The sequence below is a fragment of the Crotalus tigris genome, unplaced genomic scaffold (genome assembly GCF_016545835.1).
Source record: "Crotalus tigris isolate CLP2741 ecotype Arizona unplaced genomic scaffold, ASM1654583v1 scf7180000018077.189128, whole genome shotgun sequence".
NCBI lineage: Eukaryota > Metazoa > Chordata > Lepidosauria > Squamata > Viperidae > Crotalus > Crotalus tigris.
This window is the reverse complement of record NW_024096810.1, coordinates 152,671-170,723: the sequence shown is the minus strand read 5'-3', so window position 1 is coordinate 170,723 and position 18,053 is coordinate 152,671. Positions and strand designations below refer to the sequence as shown.

The following is an 18,053-nucleotide window of genomic DNA, read 5'->3' as shown; positions in this document are numbered from 1 at the left end:
GTGGAAAGAAATGGAAGGACAAAATTCTGAAAACTTGTTTTAAAGCTTCATTACTAAAACAGACAGTTACATAATAAAAGTCTCGTGCTAAGCCCTCAAGATTCTATCAACTAAAATCAGAATAAAGTAGAATTGGAAAATACTTTCTGTCTAATATTTTGGTCTTATATTCTTAATTTAATGCCAAAGAGTATTTTTCACATTTTTTATTTATAGCTTATTTATTGTAAAACTTAAATTGCTATGAAGATCTTTGTGGCATTGTGCAGTGAAGTTTCTGTTGTTGTTTAGGTTTGTCTGCAGCGAAGTTATTGCATGACTCAGGATTGGATGTTATAGTCTTAGAAGCCCGAGACAGGGTTGGAGGCAGAACTTACACAGTAAGGGTAAGTACTGTGTGTATGTTTGTGTGTGTGTGTCTTTCTTTCTGTGTATAATTTTCCACTATAGAATGTGAGAATGTAGGGTTTCCCAGTATTTTGCTATTCAAATTGGTGCTCCATGTTGTGTTCCAATTGCATCTGTTCCTTTAATCAGGAAGCCCTGCTGATAGTCACTCATGCCTTAGTCACTTTATGACTGGATTTCTATTAATGGAGCTGCCCTTGATGACCCCTTGGGATTTTAAATTGATCCAGGATACAGTGGTATGGATAGTTATGGGCAATTCTTGCTATTCCAATGTAACTCTTTTAATTCAGGAGTCCCCAACCTCTGGGCTATGGCCCATTACCAGGCCATGGCCTGTTCACATCCAGACCACGTGAGTGATGGCTAGGCACACATGTATGTGCATGCAGCTCAACTTGCTTGTGCGGCCTGGTTCCCCTCCCCCCTCCCACGCAGCTGAGCCACCAAGCCACAAAGGTTGGAGACTGCTGTTCTAATTCATAAACTGCACTGGTTACCAGTTCACTCTCAGTTGCTGGTCTTACGTATGAAAATCTTTGTGGTATAGGCTTCTAGTTTGCGATCGCGACTCCGGTGGATGCGCGGGGGGAGCGCTCTCTCTGCCACCCATTTTTCCTTCATTGGGAGACCCTGAAAAGGGTCGAAAGTCGCCCTGGAGGGGCGACGGCCATGAAGAAGACCCTCAACAGATTGTGGAAGGGGGGTAGCCTTTCTGTTTGATCCGAGGCAGTTCCTTTGGACCGATGGAGAAAAGATCAGCCATTAACATGGCCGATCACTAAGCTGTACCAGCCAAAAGCCAAAATCACCGCCAAGCACCACGCGGAGGAATTGGGTGAGACCTTACCTTACCCTTCTTATGTCCCAATTACCTTCCTTAAAAGCCTTTTGAAATTTCTTCCCCCCTTTTAACATAGTGGCATCTGCCTACTTTGGGAACATAAAGCTTTGAAAAGAAAAGAAAAGAACAACTAAACTAAACAATTAAATAACTGGACTTGCACTTTTTGGATATTTGGGATTCCCATTTCTACGGGGACCTATTACCTTATCTACTTGTTAAGTTGGAAAAAAAGTTAAACTGGATAAAAGTCTAACTTGAGTTTGGAAAAATACATGCTATCGGGGACATCTTGTGGCGAAGCCTGGTATAGCAAGTGAGTTTTTTTTTTGACTGTGAGACCTGCTTATTGCCTAGATTTGTCCTTGGTACTATCTAAAAAAGATAAGAATTTGAAACAGCTGGGTGGTGAAAATAACTTCTAGGAATAGTAGAGGTAGACATTCACTGACTTTTATCAAAAATAGCCTCCACTAAAAAACTATCTGCAAACACCATAGAAATGGAGGAATACTACCTACAACTTAACTATAAACCTATACTTGAAAAAAATCCTTGAAGCTACTGAGCTAATGAATTCCAGATTGAAAGACAAAGATGCCACTTTAAATTTACAAAATGGAGCCCAGATTTCAACTGATGAACTTACAATCCAAAAAGCAATAGGAGAGGAACAAATTAATATCAAAGAGGACCTTAATGAACAACAAGTACAATCTACTGAGAACTTTGATAGTCCAACCTTGATTTCAACTAAAAAAACTGCAATTCAAAAAGTAACAGAAACTGAAGAAAGCAACACCAAGATGGAGGGTGCTATAGATCCACAAATACAGCATATTGAGAACCTAGATAACCTAGACAATCAAACAACAACCACAACATTGGACATGACCTCTTACTCAAGCCAGACAAAACCGGAAGAAGAAGAAGACCAGACTGAATTGACAATAAATACTCTAAACCAAACATGGAGATTTGAACTATTAGGGCAACAATACAATGATTATAAAGGGGCCAGTTCCTTTAAAAAATTGATAACTGGATGGTCTCCCTTGATTCAAATAACATGTGTAGGAATGAAGGGAGATCCACTTGAGGATTTAAAGGCACTGGTATGGAAGCCTGCTTGGCATAAAAAGAAAGCTAGAGTTAGACTTAAAAAGTAGGATATTTTTGTTTTTGACTTATAATGGAAGAGCCTAAAATCTTACTTAATGGGCCAAGGAGATTTTAAAAGATATTAATTGATTTAATATTTGGGACTTAGATTTATAAGGGAAATGAAAATTAGCCATTAGAATATAGTTTTGAATTATAATATGGAAGTTGGATTGAGACAATAAAGGATACTTTATTAGTAAGTGATGAGGTATTAGGATGAGAAATAGAATATATTTGTGAAATAAAGTAAGAATGTATTTAAATAAACAATATGTGTATTTTAGATATGACAACTATTATGTAATGAAATAAGGGAAATTTGGGTTACCCAAAATCTAAATATTATGGATACTAAAGGCTAAACTGGAATACTGTAATTGAAATTCGGTAAAATTTAAAAACAGGACATGGATATGTATAAGTTAAAATATATTGATAAATACCTTAATTGATCGAGTTATAATTAGAAATGTATTAATTTGAATGTGATATAATAATTAAGGGAAACAGAGAGGGAATTTTTGATGATGTAATTTGAGACATGTACGAAAGATTTTTGTTACTGGACTATTGATTACCCAATCACCACGCTGCTTCCTAAATACTTGGATGTAAAACTGGAAAATTAATAAAACTTGTTTTTTTAAAAAAGAAAATCTTTGTGGTATAGAGTTAGCTATTTTCGTCTTGAATCTTTTCTATCTGTCCAGTAAGACTTATAGAGTCAGTGTGCTCTAGGGTCTGTCATACAGGCAATCTTACCTGGCAGAATTCAAAAGATGTGCTTTCTTTGTTGCTGTTCCTTCCCTATGGAACAACATACCCCTTGAGCTCTATCTGGCAGCAATTCTGAAGGCCTTTAGAAGGGCATTAAAGAATGGTTCTTATTCAAACATTGAGTTTGGGAAAGATACGGCCTTGGATGAGTTTTTCCCCCCAGCAATTTATGTGACTATATATCTCTGGTTTATTTATATTTTTTTGTCTTTTTATCATGTAATCTTATGGATTTATTTTTGTTTTTAATGAGGAATGCTACTCTTAATCATATGCTGAGTGGATAACTATAAACACTAGTTAAACAAATAAATGAATAAAAGTTAACCTTACCCAAGCATGAACAGCTTCATCAAAATTGGATCATACTTCTTTGAGCCAAGATCTGATCCTTGCAGATTCCTTAAAAGATTACCTTTCTGACCAGCAAAAAAGGACATTGTAATCATTATGCAAAAAAATATCAATGTTGTATAATGATAGATACATTGACACACGTTTCCCTTTTTCCCATTCACGTTAATGATACCCACGTATTCATTTATCAATACATTATTTTTTTTCTCAACCAGAATAAGCATGTCAAGTATGTTGACTTGGGAGGAGCATACGTGGGACCCACACAAAATCGTGTTTTACGACTGTCTAAGGAGTTAGGACTTGAGACTTACAAAGTGAACGAAGTTGAGCATCTTATTCATCATGTCAACGTAAGAACAACTGTTTCTTAACCTCTTTTATGATGTGGGAGACTCACAAAGCTTTAATAACTTTTGAAATTTTATATTTTGGAATGGTTTGTTAAATACTCAGGTTAACAAGATATGAAAGAATTCTGAAATTGAAGAAGTTGAGTTTTCTTCAATTTGTATTATTTCAGGAAGTCAAAGTAGGCAGAATATTTTATTTAGCATAAAGATTAAAAGATAGATACAATTGGGGTGATATATATAAGTCAGGTAGCTGGCAGAAATATTTTGGCTATTTCTTTTGGAGGTATCTCCTATCAAATCTGTTTAGTGGTTGACCTCTGGTCATGAATATTATTGTGTTAGCTAATATCACTGACACCAATTGTCAGTCCAAACCATAGTATATTTTGTAAGGATAAAATGTGGGGAGAGAACCCCATATGTACATTGTCTTCAGAAAAACCAGTGAGCTATAAGTAATGCACAATACCAATTTTATGGCTTCCAGACAACCTTTATTTTGCACACCAAAATTTATTGGTAAAAATTATGTTTGATAGTGAATCTTTCCATTTTTTCTCTCTCAAAAAGTAAGGCGCAAAATTTAGTGGTATATAATTTTAAAGTGCAATTTCCTAGCAAAAACAAACTTTTGGGAGAGAGACCACTGGCTACATTAAGAAATTTAAATTTATGGAAAATTTCCTTAATTATATCTCCAAACCAATCTCAGGACATAGTACATAATTGTTTAATATAAGCCTCAGATTGATTGCCCTATTATACAAATGTAGTTTGTTTTCTTTCATAGAGGAAGGTTAATAATAATTATTTGACCATTTACCTTTATGTTAGAGAAGTGTAGAAATGTCAGCTATGACTATTACATTGTATTTAGCAAATCTCATGAATTTTACAATAACTATAACAACAGATGGTGATAATCAGTACATTTCCCTCCCACTTCTCCGGCATTGCCTAGGTCCCTTGAGATGATTCATAAAACTAAGCTAAGATCTTATAAATTAACAACAACAACAAAAAAATGAAAGTTGAAAGTTCATCTCACCCTGGCAAAAGCACAGGACCCCTACATAATTTAAAATTGGGAAAGCAATATAGACAAGCTTCTCCAAACACTTTTGGTATACCACCAAAACAGTATCATCGGGTAATATCAATGTCTCTACTTATTGTGTTTTTCCAGTGTTGAATTAAAATAAGAGGATTGTTTTCCTTGACATGAAGCCAGTTTTTAGAGGAGAGAAGATAGCAGACAAAAACAGGCCTACTTTCAAATGAACTTCTACATCATCTTATTGATTCATGAACCAATTAACTTCTCAATATACCTTTTTTTAAAGGCTCATCATGAACCCAATCTCTGCAGATTGTCATGAAACTTGTACCACACATTTCTCATCAAATCCTTCTTGTAGGAATTCATTTTAATTCTGCTTTTAAATTTTAAAATTCCCAGATTTTACCTTTTCTCATATTTTCTAATCAAACTTGTAAATAACAATATTATTTTCGTGTTGTGACACTCCTTTTTGTATTGAATGTATTATTCTAATTACCCTGATTTAATAATCTTCAGAATTAACTGTAAATTATAACTTTGATGATATGGTTTTGAACATGTTCTATTTCTTCTGTAATAAGCAATCTATTGTTTCTAAGAACTTTGTGTATGGCCTTATCAGACTTGACTTGACAGGTATCAGATTTTTCATTAAGCATTTATGGATCAATATCACAAGATTTTGTATATATGTGTTTATTATATCTCTATGTCTTCATATTTATATCTCTTGAACCCTGTAGAATATTGTCTCTGGTTAGATGCTGCCATTGCTTCCATTGGCAAACACTATAAACTTGCAAATATATACCAATGCCCATGTGAGAGATAAGCTGAAAGCCAATAGTCTTCAGTGCAGAGTTGTCCTTTATGTCAACACCAACAACCAGTGTCAAGGCCATGAACCCCAGGGCAAACAGTCTGTTGAAACATAAGAAAAGAAAAGGCATTCAGCTTCAGCTGTCATGATGTAAGAGAGAAATGCAGTCTCATGCTGACAAAAGGCAACCAAGATCCTTCTATGTCATATGTCTAGGAAGGTTTGACTTTTTGACATTGATCCTTTCGGTTGGGAAGGTAATTAATAATTTATATTTTCAGAAATAGTTAAAAAGTTGCTGACTTTTTGTATCCTTATTCCCCAAAAGATTTAAGTTAGAGCCATATTAGAAAAAAAATGAAAACCTAGTTACAATGCAATCTCTTTTTTATTAGATAGTGTCTTATTATCAGAGAGGTTTCTTATGTTATTTATTCACTATTATCCTGCCTTTATTATTTTTATAAATAACTCAAGGCAGTGGACGTACTTTCCTCCTCCTACTTTCCCCACAGCAACAAACCTGTGGGGTGTGTTGGGCTTAGAGAGAGTGACTAGCCAAAATCACCCAGCTGGCTTTCTTGTATAAGGCATTATGGCCTCTAAAGACTCTCCAAGATTTCAATTTTGCTGTGCTGATTATAGAATCCTGAGTATACAGTAAAGATGTCAAAAGGGGAAACTTGAACTTTTGCACATTTAAATGAACATAATTCTGTGTATCTTCTATCAAATATTATTATTAAAGATACCAAATGAATTGAGATCTAACACTGCCCCATAAAATCTTTCCTATCCAATGATGCATGCTGTGATCATATGTTCATATTAGTAAAGTTGGAAGGGACCTTGGAGGTCATCTAGTCCAACCCCCTGCTCGGGCAGGAAACCCTACACCATTTCGGACAAGTGGCTGTGATTATCATGCTTAACTTGCATTTTTAATTAATTTGTCAATTTAATCAGACACTTTACGATAAAGCCTAACCAAATCCAATTATATCAAGAATAGAAATCAATTAAGCTGTTTTGGTGGAAACAAAAAGGCTAATCTGGACAAAATCCTTATACATTACCTTATATGGCTTATTTTTATCATGAACATTTGTAGACCGTGATAAGCATTTCTGAAATATTCTAAATAGAGACTAAGCATTCTAATGTTTTCCAGTTGGTGGGAACTGTATTCCCAATAATCCTGAATTTATCTGAAACTGGAAAATTCTTAAGTATTCTTATGTAGAAGTGTAAACCTTCTTAATTAACACTTGATTTCCCAAAGGCTCTCAAATCCTATAGCATCAGGTACTGATCTGGAGAGCAGATAAATCTCCTATAATGTACTCTTTCCCTTTACTATTGCCAAAATATTGTTGTGAGTAAGTATATTTTAAAGGATAGAATTGGACAGTGAAGAGATTGGGGTAAGAAAATTGGATAGCATATTAGCCTTCCTATCTATGTGGTTGCTGAATCTACCTGATGATACGACACAAGAGATGTGGTTGCTAATACCCACTTGATGGCACATCATAATCCTATCACTTTTAGTCAAGTCTGGATTGGAAATGAACAGAACCAGATGATTTCCTAACATTTTGGAAAACAGCTAAGTCAGAGCTGGAAGCAGCACAGAAAGAGAGCACTGCAACTTCTTCAACATCCCCTTTTCATGACTTTGAATGTTCCTGCTGTTTCTGCTGTTCTCTCTTTGCTCTTTTAGTTGTTCAAGTTGTTCTTACCTAGGTTGGCCACTTACAGATACTATTCTAATACAACTTCTTAGCACTAATATGAAAAGGAGAGTTTTGCTCTCCTTGTTCTGACTGTGGTCGATAGAGAAGTATAATAGAAATGGTGAGCATTTGAATTCACATCCTTTCCTGGACTTTTTAATTGTAGCTAGATGGAATAACTATCAGTTTTGAGTTGTTTCTTCTTTCATCAACCTTACAGGGCAAATCTTATCCCTTCAAAGGGCCTTTTCCTCCAATGTGGAATCCCATTATTTATTTGGACTACAACCATCTATGGAGGACACTGGATGAAATGGGGAAAGAGGTAAGATTTGGACAAGTTGCAACTTGAGATATGTATGTAATTAGTCAATATGCTGGCTGGGGAATTCTGGAAGCTGAAATCTACACATCTTAATGTTCCTGAGGAGCTATTTTTCAATGTGAACATCAACAGAACTAGGCAAAGCAGCCTATTCTTCAGAATGCAAGTCTGTTTCCATTCATGTGTTCTCCTTCCAAGATGCCTCTGTCCCTCCGGGGGGGGGAAAGGGGTTGATTTTTCTACTACTTATGAGGGTATGAATGAAAGAGACCCAATATCTTGAACAGCCCAATTTCAAGACAGTTTATTTATAGTACTAAGATGCTTCATTGGATAAACAACAAATATTTATTTCGTTTATTAGTTAAATTTAATTAATTAGATTTAAAATATTTGTGATTTATGTGAGAATTTCCTTTTGTTTTATCCTCACAAAAGCAATTTTGTGAAACTGGCTGCATGGTCAAAAAGTGTTCTTTGGTCAACAAACATTTGGTGGTTTAAAAAAACCCTGCAAAATATTCATTGATACAGTTCATCTACTGTACCAACTCAGAATAAAATACTTTCCTCTACTAAAACCCTGTAACATAAATGACAGAATTGTTATAAAAGCTGACCAATTTAAACCAATTCAAGAAAGTCTTTAATTTTGAAGAACAATCATTCCTTTGTTGCAGACTAGGGAAAAAGCATTGGGAGCTAATAAAAAGGTTGGTTGATTTTGAAACTGTGCATGATCATCTCTGTGTTGTGTTTTTTCTTTACCCATGTGTCCTTTCCTTTCCTAGATTCCTAATGAAGCTCCATGGAAAGCACCACATGCAGAGGAATGGGACAAAATTACCATGGAACAGTTGCTAGATAAAGTGTGCTGGACAAAGTGAGAAGTAGTTTTATATATATTTATATATATACAAGTATTCCATTTTGAAAGATAGAAAGAATTTTAAGTAGAAAGAATGCTATCCACCATAGAAAATGGTCCCTGGTCAATTTTATTTCACAATTAAATGGTCTGATGACATAATTTGCACATTAATGTTTAGGTGTATAGATCTGTAAAACACAGTTTTATACATACATACATACATACATGCATACATACATAATGTTTCTGATATTTAAGCCAGGTGACTATTTTTCTTCATAAGATCATTTTGAACCCAAAATCTGCATAAATCTCATTTTCTAAAGTAGTTTCTTTGGGTATCATCATCAAGCTTTGCCCAGATTAAGCTCTGGAAATGCCCTTGACAATAGCCTCCGACAGCAAGGTGGGGTTTCATATAGCAATGCTAAAATAAAAAGATAGCAGCAAATTATAGTTGCTTATTTAAAAGTAAGTACTGTTGACTCAGTAAAATCTGTCTCAGATTGGCATGGAAAGGTTTACATTGTTATAAATTCCTGCTAGTACTTTACGGAATAACCAGGACACAATGTTTTTCTTTATATTTATTAAAACATGTATTGTGCTAGATAGCATAAAACAAAACAAAATAACAATATTAGCTATTTGGGGGAACAAATCGAAAGAAGTCTCAGAATGATGGGAAATAAATAAACATAGTAAGAACAGGCCACTGGTAAAAGCACAAAAATAGTCAATTAGAGAACTCCTGATGCCTCTGTAAAGAAAATCATTGTTCTTTCTTATGAAATAAACCATTCTTTGTCTCCAAAGGAAATGAAATCCACAACTCCATTGAGAAAAACTTCTGTCCCATGTAAAACCACTTAATCTTAAAGTTGTTTTAAGTGCCTTAAATATGTCTTAAATATTACAAGAGAAAAAAAACAGATTTGTAAGGATGTTAATACGCTGGCCTCACCTAATAGTATGATTTCCATTAAATAACATCCAGGAAATGTTATCCAGGAGACCATTTCTAAAAGTAATTAGCAGATGTTTGCATTGCTAATGCTTTAGATAGCATGGACCAAGAAGGGGAAGTGGTGCTTTCAAATATTTTGGACTATGGCACTCACAGTTCCATGCCCTTAGCCATATTGAGTGTGATAAAACTGAAGTCTCAGATTTATGAAAGCCACTATCTCTTTGACTTCCTTTTGCCCAGTCCAATTGTTTGGATGGTCAGACTTTCTATTCTACATCAAATGCACTGCATTAATCAAAACTGGATCCAATAAATCAGTCTTAACATTGACACTTGTTCTTTGTAGCATTAAATACTTCTGTTTATAGTGAGCATTCCTAAAATAAGGCTGAGTGGCATAGCTTTGTTCCGTCTTCTAAATTAGGGAGGGAATCTGAAATCCCATTCTGTCCTCCACTATCTGATGCAGAAAGGACACATAACTTTTGCATAACTTAAAATAAGTTTAATGTGTTTTTTTTTAAAGAAAGACACACACTACCATCATCTCAAATAGAAAACTTTCCCAGCCAGCTCCAACTCACTCTGTGTCATCACTATGCCACTAACATCTCTTATTTCTTCTCAAAATGACAAGCACAGCTTGCTTTGAACTCTGGCTTCTGAAAGAAGAGCAAGAGAAATCCCCAGAGCAGCAATTCAGCTTGGAAAATATAACTAGAGCATGTGGCTCACTAATATAATAGATTTTTCCAGTTATTGGGAAAACCAGTTGTACCACTATCCAATGAAATGCTATGTCTTATTTATTTCAACATGGTTTACTGAAAAACCATATGAAGCTAAGCTTATATTATGCATTAAGCCATAAATCATCATTTACCGGGCCTATTGTCCTCTTCATATAACTTGTTAAACCACAACTAAGTAAAGGACATTGTGACTTAGCATGTTGTATGACCCACACCAATTTCAAACTTAGGAATCTGACAAAATTAGATGGAGGTTGTTGTGTCCTGAGCCTGCAAAAGCAGGCTCGGGACATTGCATGGGTCCCGGGCATTCCAAAAGCTGCCTGGGACCAGACAGAGCGGCGCCAGCCTTGTGTGCATGCGCAAGGCGCGAAAACTCTCTGTTTCTATTGTTTGGGTTTCTGGCCATTTATTTATTTATTTATTAGTAAAATTTATATGCCGCCCAATCCCTGCGTGCCTTTTGCTGTTTGCTTGGTTGTTGGAAAAGGAGAATAAAGAGTAGTTAACTGTTACCATGTGTCTTCATCATTCGCATGCGAACGAAGGATTCAACAGAGGTCATATAGGAAAACATGACAAGAATACCCATAATGTACCTCTATAATCATCTGTAATGCTATGTGTTTCTCTAACTTAGCTTTTAGTTCTAGATAAAATGTGTGAAAATGGTTTTCAAATGAAATCTTTGCAGAATTTCAGCAGACTAGAGCACCTTCTTTTTCTTCCTTTAAAATCAGCCACAGTTGTGTGTTTAGTGTGCTTCTTTATTTCTTATGTGCCTTTGTGATCAAAATGTATATTGTTGTGTTTTTATGTGTGTGTGTGTGTGTTTGAATGGCCTCTCCTTAGGATACAATGGAGCAGAAGGGTAATCTCCATTTTTTGAATTTTCAATTCTTCCAGCCAATGGAGCAAACTTGCATTTGCTAGTATTGCATGTCTTTAATGGTTGAAAATGCATGAATGGGAGGGGGGTATATATTAGTTAGATTTGGTGAGTTTTAGCATGAAAAATAATTGTTAAAATGATGGAGATTAGTTGATGTCCAGTAAATTGTAGAGTTCCCTTAATTATTCAAAAGTCAAGATATGTTCAAAACTGAGCCATCCAACAGTTGAATCCAAAGGGAGGAGTTAAGCTGTCACATGAGCCCAGAATGCACTGAAACTTTAATAAACATGTGTGCATAATAGCTAGTCCACAGAATTGGACTCTGTTGTCTACATCTTGCAGCTGAGCTGATTTGAGTTTGGCTCATATGGTAAGTGATCCCAAAAGGGAAGTGTGTTTTTGCACAGGTTCTTGCCTTTTTCCTGCTCCTTCCCTGTTCCTATACTACACAAGGAGTTTAAAATAGAAGCTATGATTGATCCAGGCTGTTTTCACAGTTGCTGCTCCCATAAACTCCTAGTCCACGAGAAGGGCAAGGGAAGGTGACTTGATCCTTGGCAGTGCACCATCTTCCATATAAATGGTGGGTCTGTCTTGAGGTTTCTTTCTCCTCTAGCAACTGCCTTATAGTTAAGGGGGTGGGCAGGTGATGGGATTGCTGTTGTTCCAGGACACTCACCCTCTTTTGCTCTCACTCCCGACAGGCGGGCAATATTCAAAATACTTTTCCTGATGCTTTTATGTGGGCATTGTTTGAGCTGTATCTCCCTCACTCTGAAAAGGCAAATGTTGACATGTTACAGTTTCACCATCATAGCTACAAATAAGTTTTTAAATGCAAAGGGCAAATGGTAGCTTGGTGGTTTCTTCAACCATTTTGCTTTTTAATGTGTGCAAATGGCTCATGCAAATGCAGCCAGGATGTTTTAGAAATCTCTGGTAGAGAGTGAATACTGAAAATATATTTAATATCCCTTATGCATGAGATGGGGAGGGAATTTGCTGCTCTAGAGCCTGCAGTAATTTGGGATAGCATACTTATTTTATTTTTGCATTTTTCTTTTGGTTTCAATTTGTTTTGATGTTTTCTGCCTGATTTCTTGGCTTCAAATTGCTCTGTATGGGATTGAAGAGCAAATACAATTTGATGTGCAAGTGTCTTTTGTGAAAGCAATTGTGGAGGTATTTTTAATTACTTATTACTGTAAGAAAAGTAACACACACATATCAAAAGGCAAATAAGGCAAATTTTTTGGTGCCAATCCACTGCTTTCAACTTGTACTGTCTCTAAGCTAAGCACGACTATCTATGCCAGCCAGACAAATGTTACATTGGTTTCTTTATCTTCATATAGCAAGGATAATAAGTACCTCTTATAACTGCATGCATTATTTATTTGTTGGCATGATAAAGCACCAAGCAAAGGGATAAACAATATATGAATTATATGACTGTCAAAACCTAAATCCTCAGTATTGCCTAAAATTATGAGTGTTTCCACCCTCTCCTCCAATGTTTGACATGTAGAAATATTACTCTCATATCAGAAGCATGAATTTAAAACATATCCAAATGTCAGGTCTCACCAGAATCCAGCTCCATCTTTAAGCGCTGAATGTTTTATTACTAAAAATGAATAAGAAATGTTATCTGGCAAAATGAAAAAAAAAAAAAAAAAGAAAAATGCCCACAGTTTTCCTTTTGCTTGCAGGTATTTCTTATATTCAAAACTCTCTGGTTACATATGACTGTAAGATTTCAAACTATAATTAGACTGTATTGATCCACAAAAAATGTCTCGTATGTATCCCGACTTACAGCCCAAATGTTGGAGATGTGGTTGTTTGGATGCTACTTATTACCATATTTGGTGGTCGTGTAAAAATATAAAAGCCTTTTGGATTAAGATATGGTGGAATTCAAAGAATTTTTAGAAGGAGGGTAAAATTTACCCCACAATTGTTTTTGTCAGGTATTGTTACCGATTGTGATACTAAGGAGGTTATATTGATGTTAAATTTAATTACAGCCGCAAGGTTGTTAGTAGGGCAATACTGGAAGAAGGAATCTTTGCCTACTTTGCAAGAGTGGTTTTTTAAAGTATCCTATCTGGCGGAAATGGCAAAGATTTCGGCTTTTTTAAAGGATCAATTGCAAGAGAAGTTTTTTGTGGTATGGGAAAAATGGGTAGATTTTATACAACATAAGTTGGATATAAAAAAATATTAGTTTATCAATAATTTATACACAAATTTTAATACTTTATAGATTGTATTATTTTTTTTTCTTTATATGTTTTATTATTATTTTACTTTCTTATATTTTTCTTCTTTCTCTTTATTCTTCTTTTTTTAAGTATTTTTTTTCTTTCTTTAATATTTATGTCTTTTATATATATATATATATATTATTGTTAATTAGTCTATTAGTAGTTTAAGTAATGTATTTAGACTTATCTATGGTTTATATTTTTTTTTCTTTAAGAATTCAAGAAAATTTAATTAAGCCTATATTCAGCTCTGGGAAAGTTGAGGGAGGGAGTGGGAGGGTTGGGGTGGGTTGGGGAGGGTTGTTTTTTCTTATTTTGTAAAATTTTAAAAATTTTCAATAAAAAAAAATAATTAGACTGTATTTATTTAATGAATAAATTATTTATTTATTTGTTTGAAAGCAGATTGACTCGTAAATGTAATACTTAAAGCAGTGTTTCTCAACCTTGACAATTTTAAGGCATGTGGACTTCAACTCCCAGAATTCCACAGCCAGCAATGCTGGCTGTGGAATTCTGGGAGTTGAAATCCACATGCCTTAAAATTGTCAAGGTTGAGAAACACTGACTTAAAGGAATATTGCAGGATAAATCACAGTAAAAAAAAATCCTCAACAACTAAAATCTGCAATTATTTATTTATGCTAATTCATGCCATATTTCTTAAGGAATCCTGATATTTATCAGTAAGGTAAACATTAAGAACATGAATATATAAAACAATAAAATTCTCTGAAAAATTAAACTTCACAGAATAGGATGGTTATCCTAGTTATTCCTCAAACACTCTCCAGAAAAGCGACATTTTGACTGAATGTGAACTGATGGGTGCCAATCTAACCTGGTTGTTGCACAAAGTAGGAACCACCAGTAAGAACCCACATTATCTGCCCCAGCTCCCCTTCACTCACAGAAGTGGGAAATCATTAGCTGGCTCTTAGGGGACACATAGATAGGATAGTTTGATCCTAGCTTTGGGACAACCATGACCTGCATGATTGAGAATCTCTATAGATATCTGTGGCTGGGTTTTCTATCTGTACTTTCAGTTCCCAGATTTTCATCTCTATTCCTTTCTTCCTTTCTGCTTAGTCTGCTGCTTTAAAATTTCCATGTGGAGAAATAGCTAATATGGGAGAACCTAAAAAGCAGAAACATCATCAGGAATGGAGATTTAATTGAAAATGTGATGTTCCACGATATAGTTTCAGCTCCCTATAGAGCAAATGAATCGGGATAATAAGTGTTTCTATGTGCATATGCAAAATTCCTGTAAGACATAGGGCATCCAAGTCAGGTGCTATAATTTTAGGTTTCATATCATGTCTGAATGAAATAGTTCAGATACCTTCTAAAGGCAACCCCAATTTTCATCACTTGTTCAGGAAAAGCCCTTCTGAAGCTGTAGAACAGAGGTTCCCAACCGGGGGTGCTTGCAACCCCTGGGGGTGCGAGACAATATTCCAGGGAGTGCGAAAATTTGGGTTTTCAAAATGATAGTGTATATGCATAATTCGTTGCCATTATTTCAAACTTTTATAAGGGATGCGAGACTATATCAAAAGTGTTCTAGGGGTGCAGGGTATAGAAAAGGTTGGGAGCCGCTGCTGTAGAACATGTTCCTTGGGAGTTTTGTTTGGTCTCCATACTGCTTTCATTTGAACTCAGATAAACCCCTTTGGCCATAACTTTAAATATGTGTGTGTGTGTGTTTAATGTTAATATAAAATGAATGAATGAATGAATGGGAATTCTGGATCATATAGTTAGAAATAAAAGCACATATACATATATTATCTCCCTTGGTTGATTACTGATAAATATATTGCAATAATATATATATATATATATATATATATATATATATATATATATATATATATATATAATTTATATATATTTATATAGATTCTCCCCCTTGAGAAGCAGGCCCACAATCTATAAACTTCTACATCTATCTACTATATATACAAAGGAAACAGTTAACAAGTAAATCAACACCAATCTATTATTGTAGTCAACTCATAAAGTCTACAATGGCTTCTTATCTGCTCCAAATCACTACAATCATTATTTCTGATCCATCCGGGATCAAATATCTTCATTTAGTTTTTAATAAAAAACCTTTTCCTTAAGATTTTTATTGGAAGCTTTCCCAACTTCATCTCATCTTCCAATACTACACCCCTGCTGTCAATATTTTCACCACATCCATTGTTGAAACAGCCTCAACGTGAACCAAAATATAAAATATCTTGTCAATTGTTGTCTGGTTAAATATAACAAATCCATTTTCCAAAATAGATCCATCCTCCTAGAAAAGTCCAATCCAAATTGGTGACCATTTGGTATGCTAAGTCTATCTTCTTAAGAAAATCCAATTCATCACTCATCAAATTTGCTAATTCTAAGCCTATAAAATGCAAATCTCCGCAACAGGCCTCCTGTTTTCTAGCAAAACTGCTCCTTTTTCAGATATGCCAGCATGGACTTAAATTCCAGTCCATCTAATTGTAGGTCTGGCTTGGTTGTGATTGTTTGCGTCTGGGTATTATCTTTAGCTTGGTTTGAAACCCAGCTAATTTTATCAAGCTTTTTACCAAGGTTTTCAATTTTAACTTAAACATATTTTTTTCTGCAAAGATAGCCCACTAGGCTTTATCTTTAACAGTGCATTATTTACATTATTAATATAAAACAGACTCTTTTGTATCTGAATTTACAAAAAAAAACATTCCTTTCAAAGACAAAAAAGGATAAATGTACTGTAACAAAATGGTTGCAGAGAACACTAAAATGATATTTCTCACAATGAAGATGTGAAGAAAAAAGGTAAAAGTTCCATCAAAAATTAAAAAAAGAAAACTATCCAGACCAGAGCTTTTTAAGAGTTAAATCTTGTAGTGAAATCCAATATAGATTTGGTTAGTTTTACTACTCAGAAAGTTGTCAATAGGAAAAGCGAAAATAGTTCAGAGCCAACACAAAATCAGTAAAGCAATGAAAGAAAGTTAACATTAAAATCCAGCAAGGAGTAAATCAGCCTTCAAACAGTCAATTAACTTTTAAAAATAAGAATCAAATTAAAAGCAAAACACATTGAAACATGCAGTAAAAAGCCACGGCAAGCTTAAAAAAACCAAAAAGCTGAAAGGAAAGATGGAGACCAGGACTCTCCAACTGCCCCTACCAGGAATGCAACCTCCAGGATTCCTCCTCCCAGGAGTGTCCACCGTCATTCAGGAGTTGTCTTGGGTCATGCTTAGCTGCTCCCATATGAGTGTTGTATTTTTTTATCCTTTTCAATGCACATTTTTAAAATCTTCAGTCCATTTTTTTTATTAAAAGTTTTACAATTTTACAATAATATCCCTCACCCACAACCTCCCAATCCACCCAACCCCCCCCTCTTCCCAGAGCTGAATACAGGGTTAACAAGAACTAAAAATACAAAACATTTAAACTTAAGTAAACCTAAAACAAAAATTACATTAGTAAAAGAAAAAAAAGAATCCAATATATATATATATATATATATATATATATATATATATATATAATAAAAAAATCCAATATATATATATATAATAAAAAAATACTTATTGTCTTAAACTTTAAACTTTAAACATAAATTATTCAAAAGCTAAATAATATCTTTTAATATCATACTTATACTGTATAAAGTTTATCCATCTTTTCCACACCAAAAGGTATTTCTCTTGCGATTGATCTTTCAGATAAGCAGAAATTTTTGCCATTTCAGATAAATAAGAAACTTTAAAAAACCATTCCTCCAGGGTAGGCAAAGATTCCTGCTTCCAATATTGTCCTATCAACAACCTTGCCGCTGTAATTAAATTTAACGTTAAAATAATTTCTTTATCATTACAATCAACAACAATACCTAACAAAAACAATTGTGGAGTAAATTTTATCCTTCTCTTAAAATTTTTTGAATATTCCACCATATCTTGATCCAAAAAGCTTTTATACTTTTACATGACCACCAAATATGGTAATACGTTGCGTCCAAACAACCACATCTCCAACATTTAGGTTGCAAATTTGAATACATACGAGACATCTTTTGTGGATCAAGGTGCCATCTATAAAACATTTTATAAAAATTTTCCCGTAAATTTTGAGCTTGCGTAAATTTAACATTCCGCACCCAAATTATCTACCATGTTTCTAATAAAACCGGCTCATCAAAATTTTGAGCCCATTTAACCATACAATCTTTAACTAATTCTGTTTCTGAATCCAACTCCACTAATACATCATAAATTCTTTTTATATGAGATCGACTTTGATCTTTAATTTGTTTCCACAGATTTTCATCCTCTCTAATCAAACCCACTTTATAATCTATCTTCCACCTTTCCAATAATTCATCTATATGTTTTAGTTGCCAATTCTTCCCATCCCAATTAAGTAATTGTTTG

General features: G+C 34.5%; 1 protein-coding gene across 1 annotated transcript in view; it reads left to right on the top strand.

Moving 5' to 3' along the window:
* The window catches only part of LOC120309841 (amine oxidase [flavin-containing] B-like), a 59,454-nt gene that overhangs the window by 18,234 nt on the left and 23,167 nt on the right, over positions 1-18,053 (top strand). The window contains exons 2-5 of the mRNA XM_039347456.1: positions 292-386; positions 3,766-3,903; positions 7,746-7,850; positions 8,642-8,733. Of these exons, the coding sequence (XP_039203390.1) occupies positions 292-386; positions 3,766-3,903; positions 7,746-7,850; positions 8,642-8,733 (430 nt within the window). The remainder of the gene's footprint in view (positions 1-291; positions 387-3,765; positions 3,904-7,745; positions 7,851-8,641; positions 8,734-18,053) is intronic.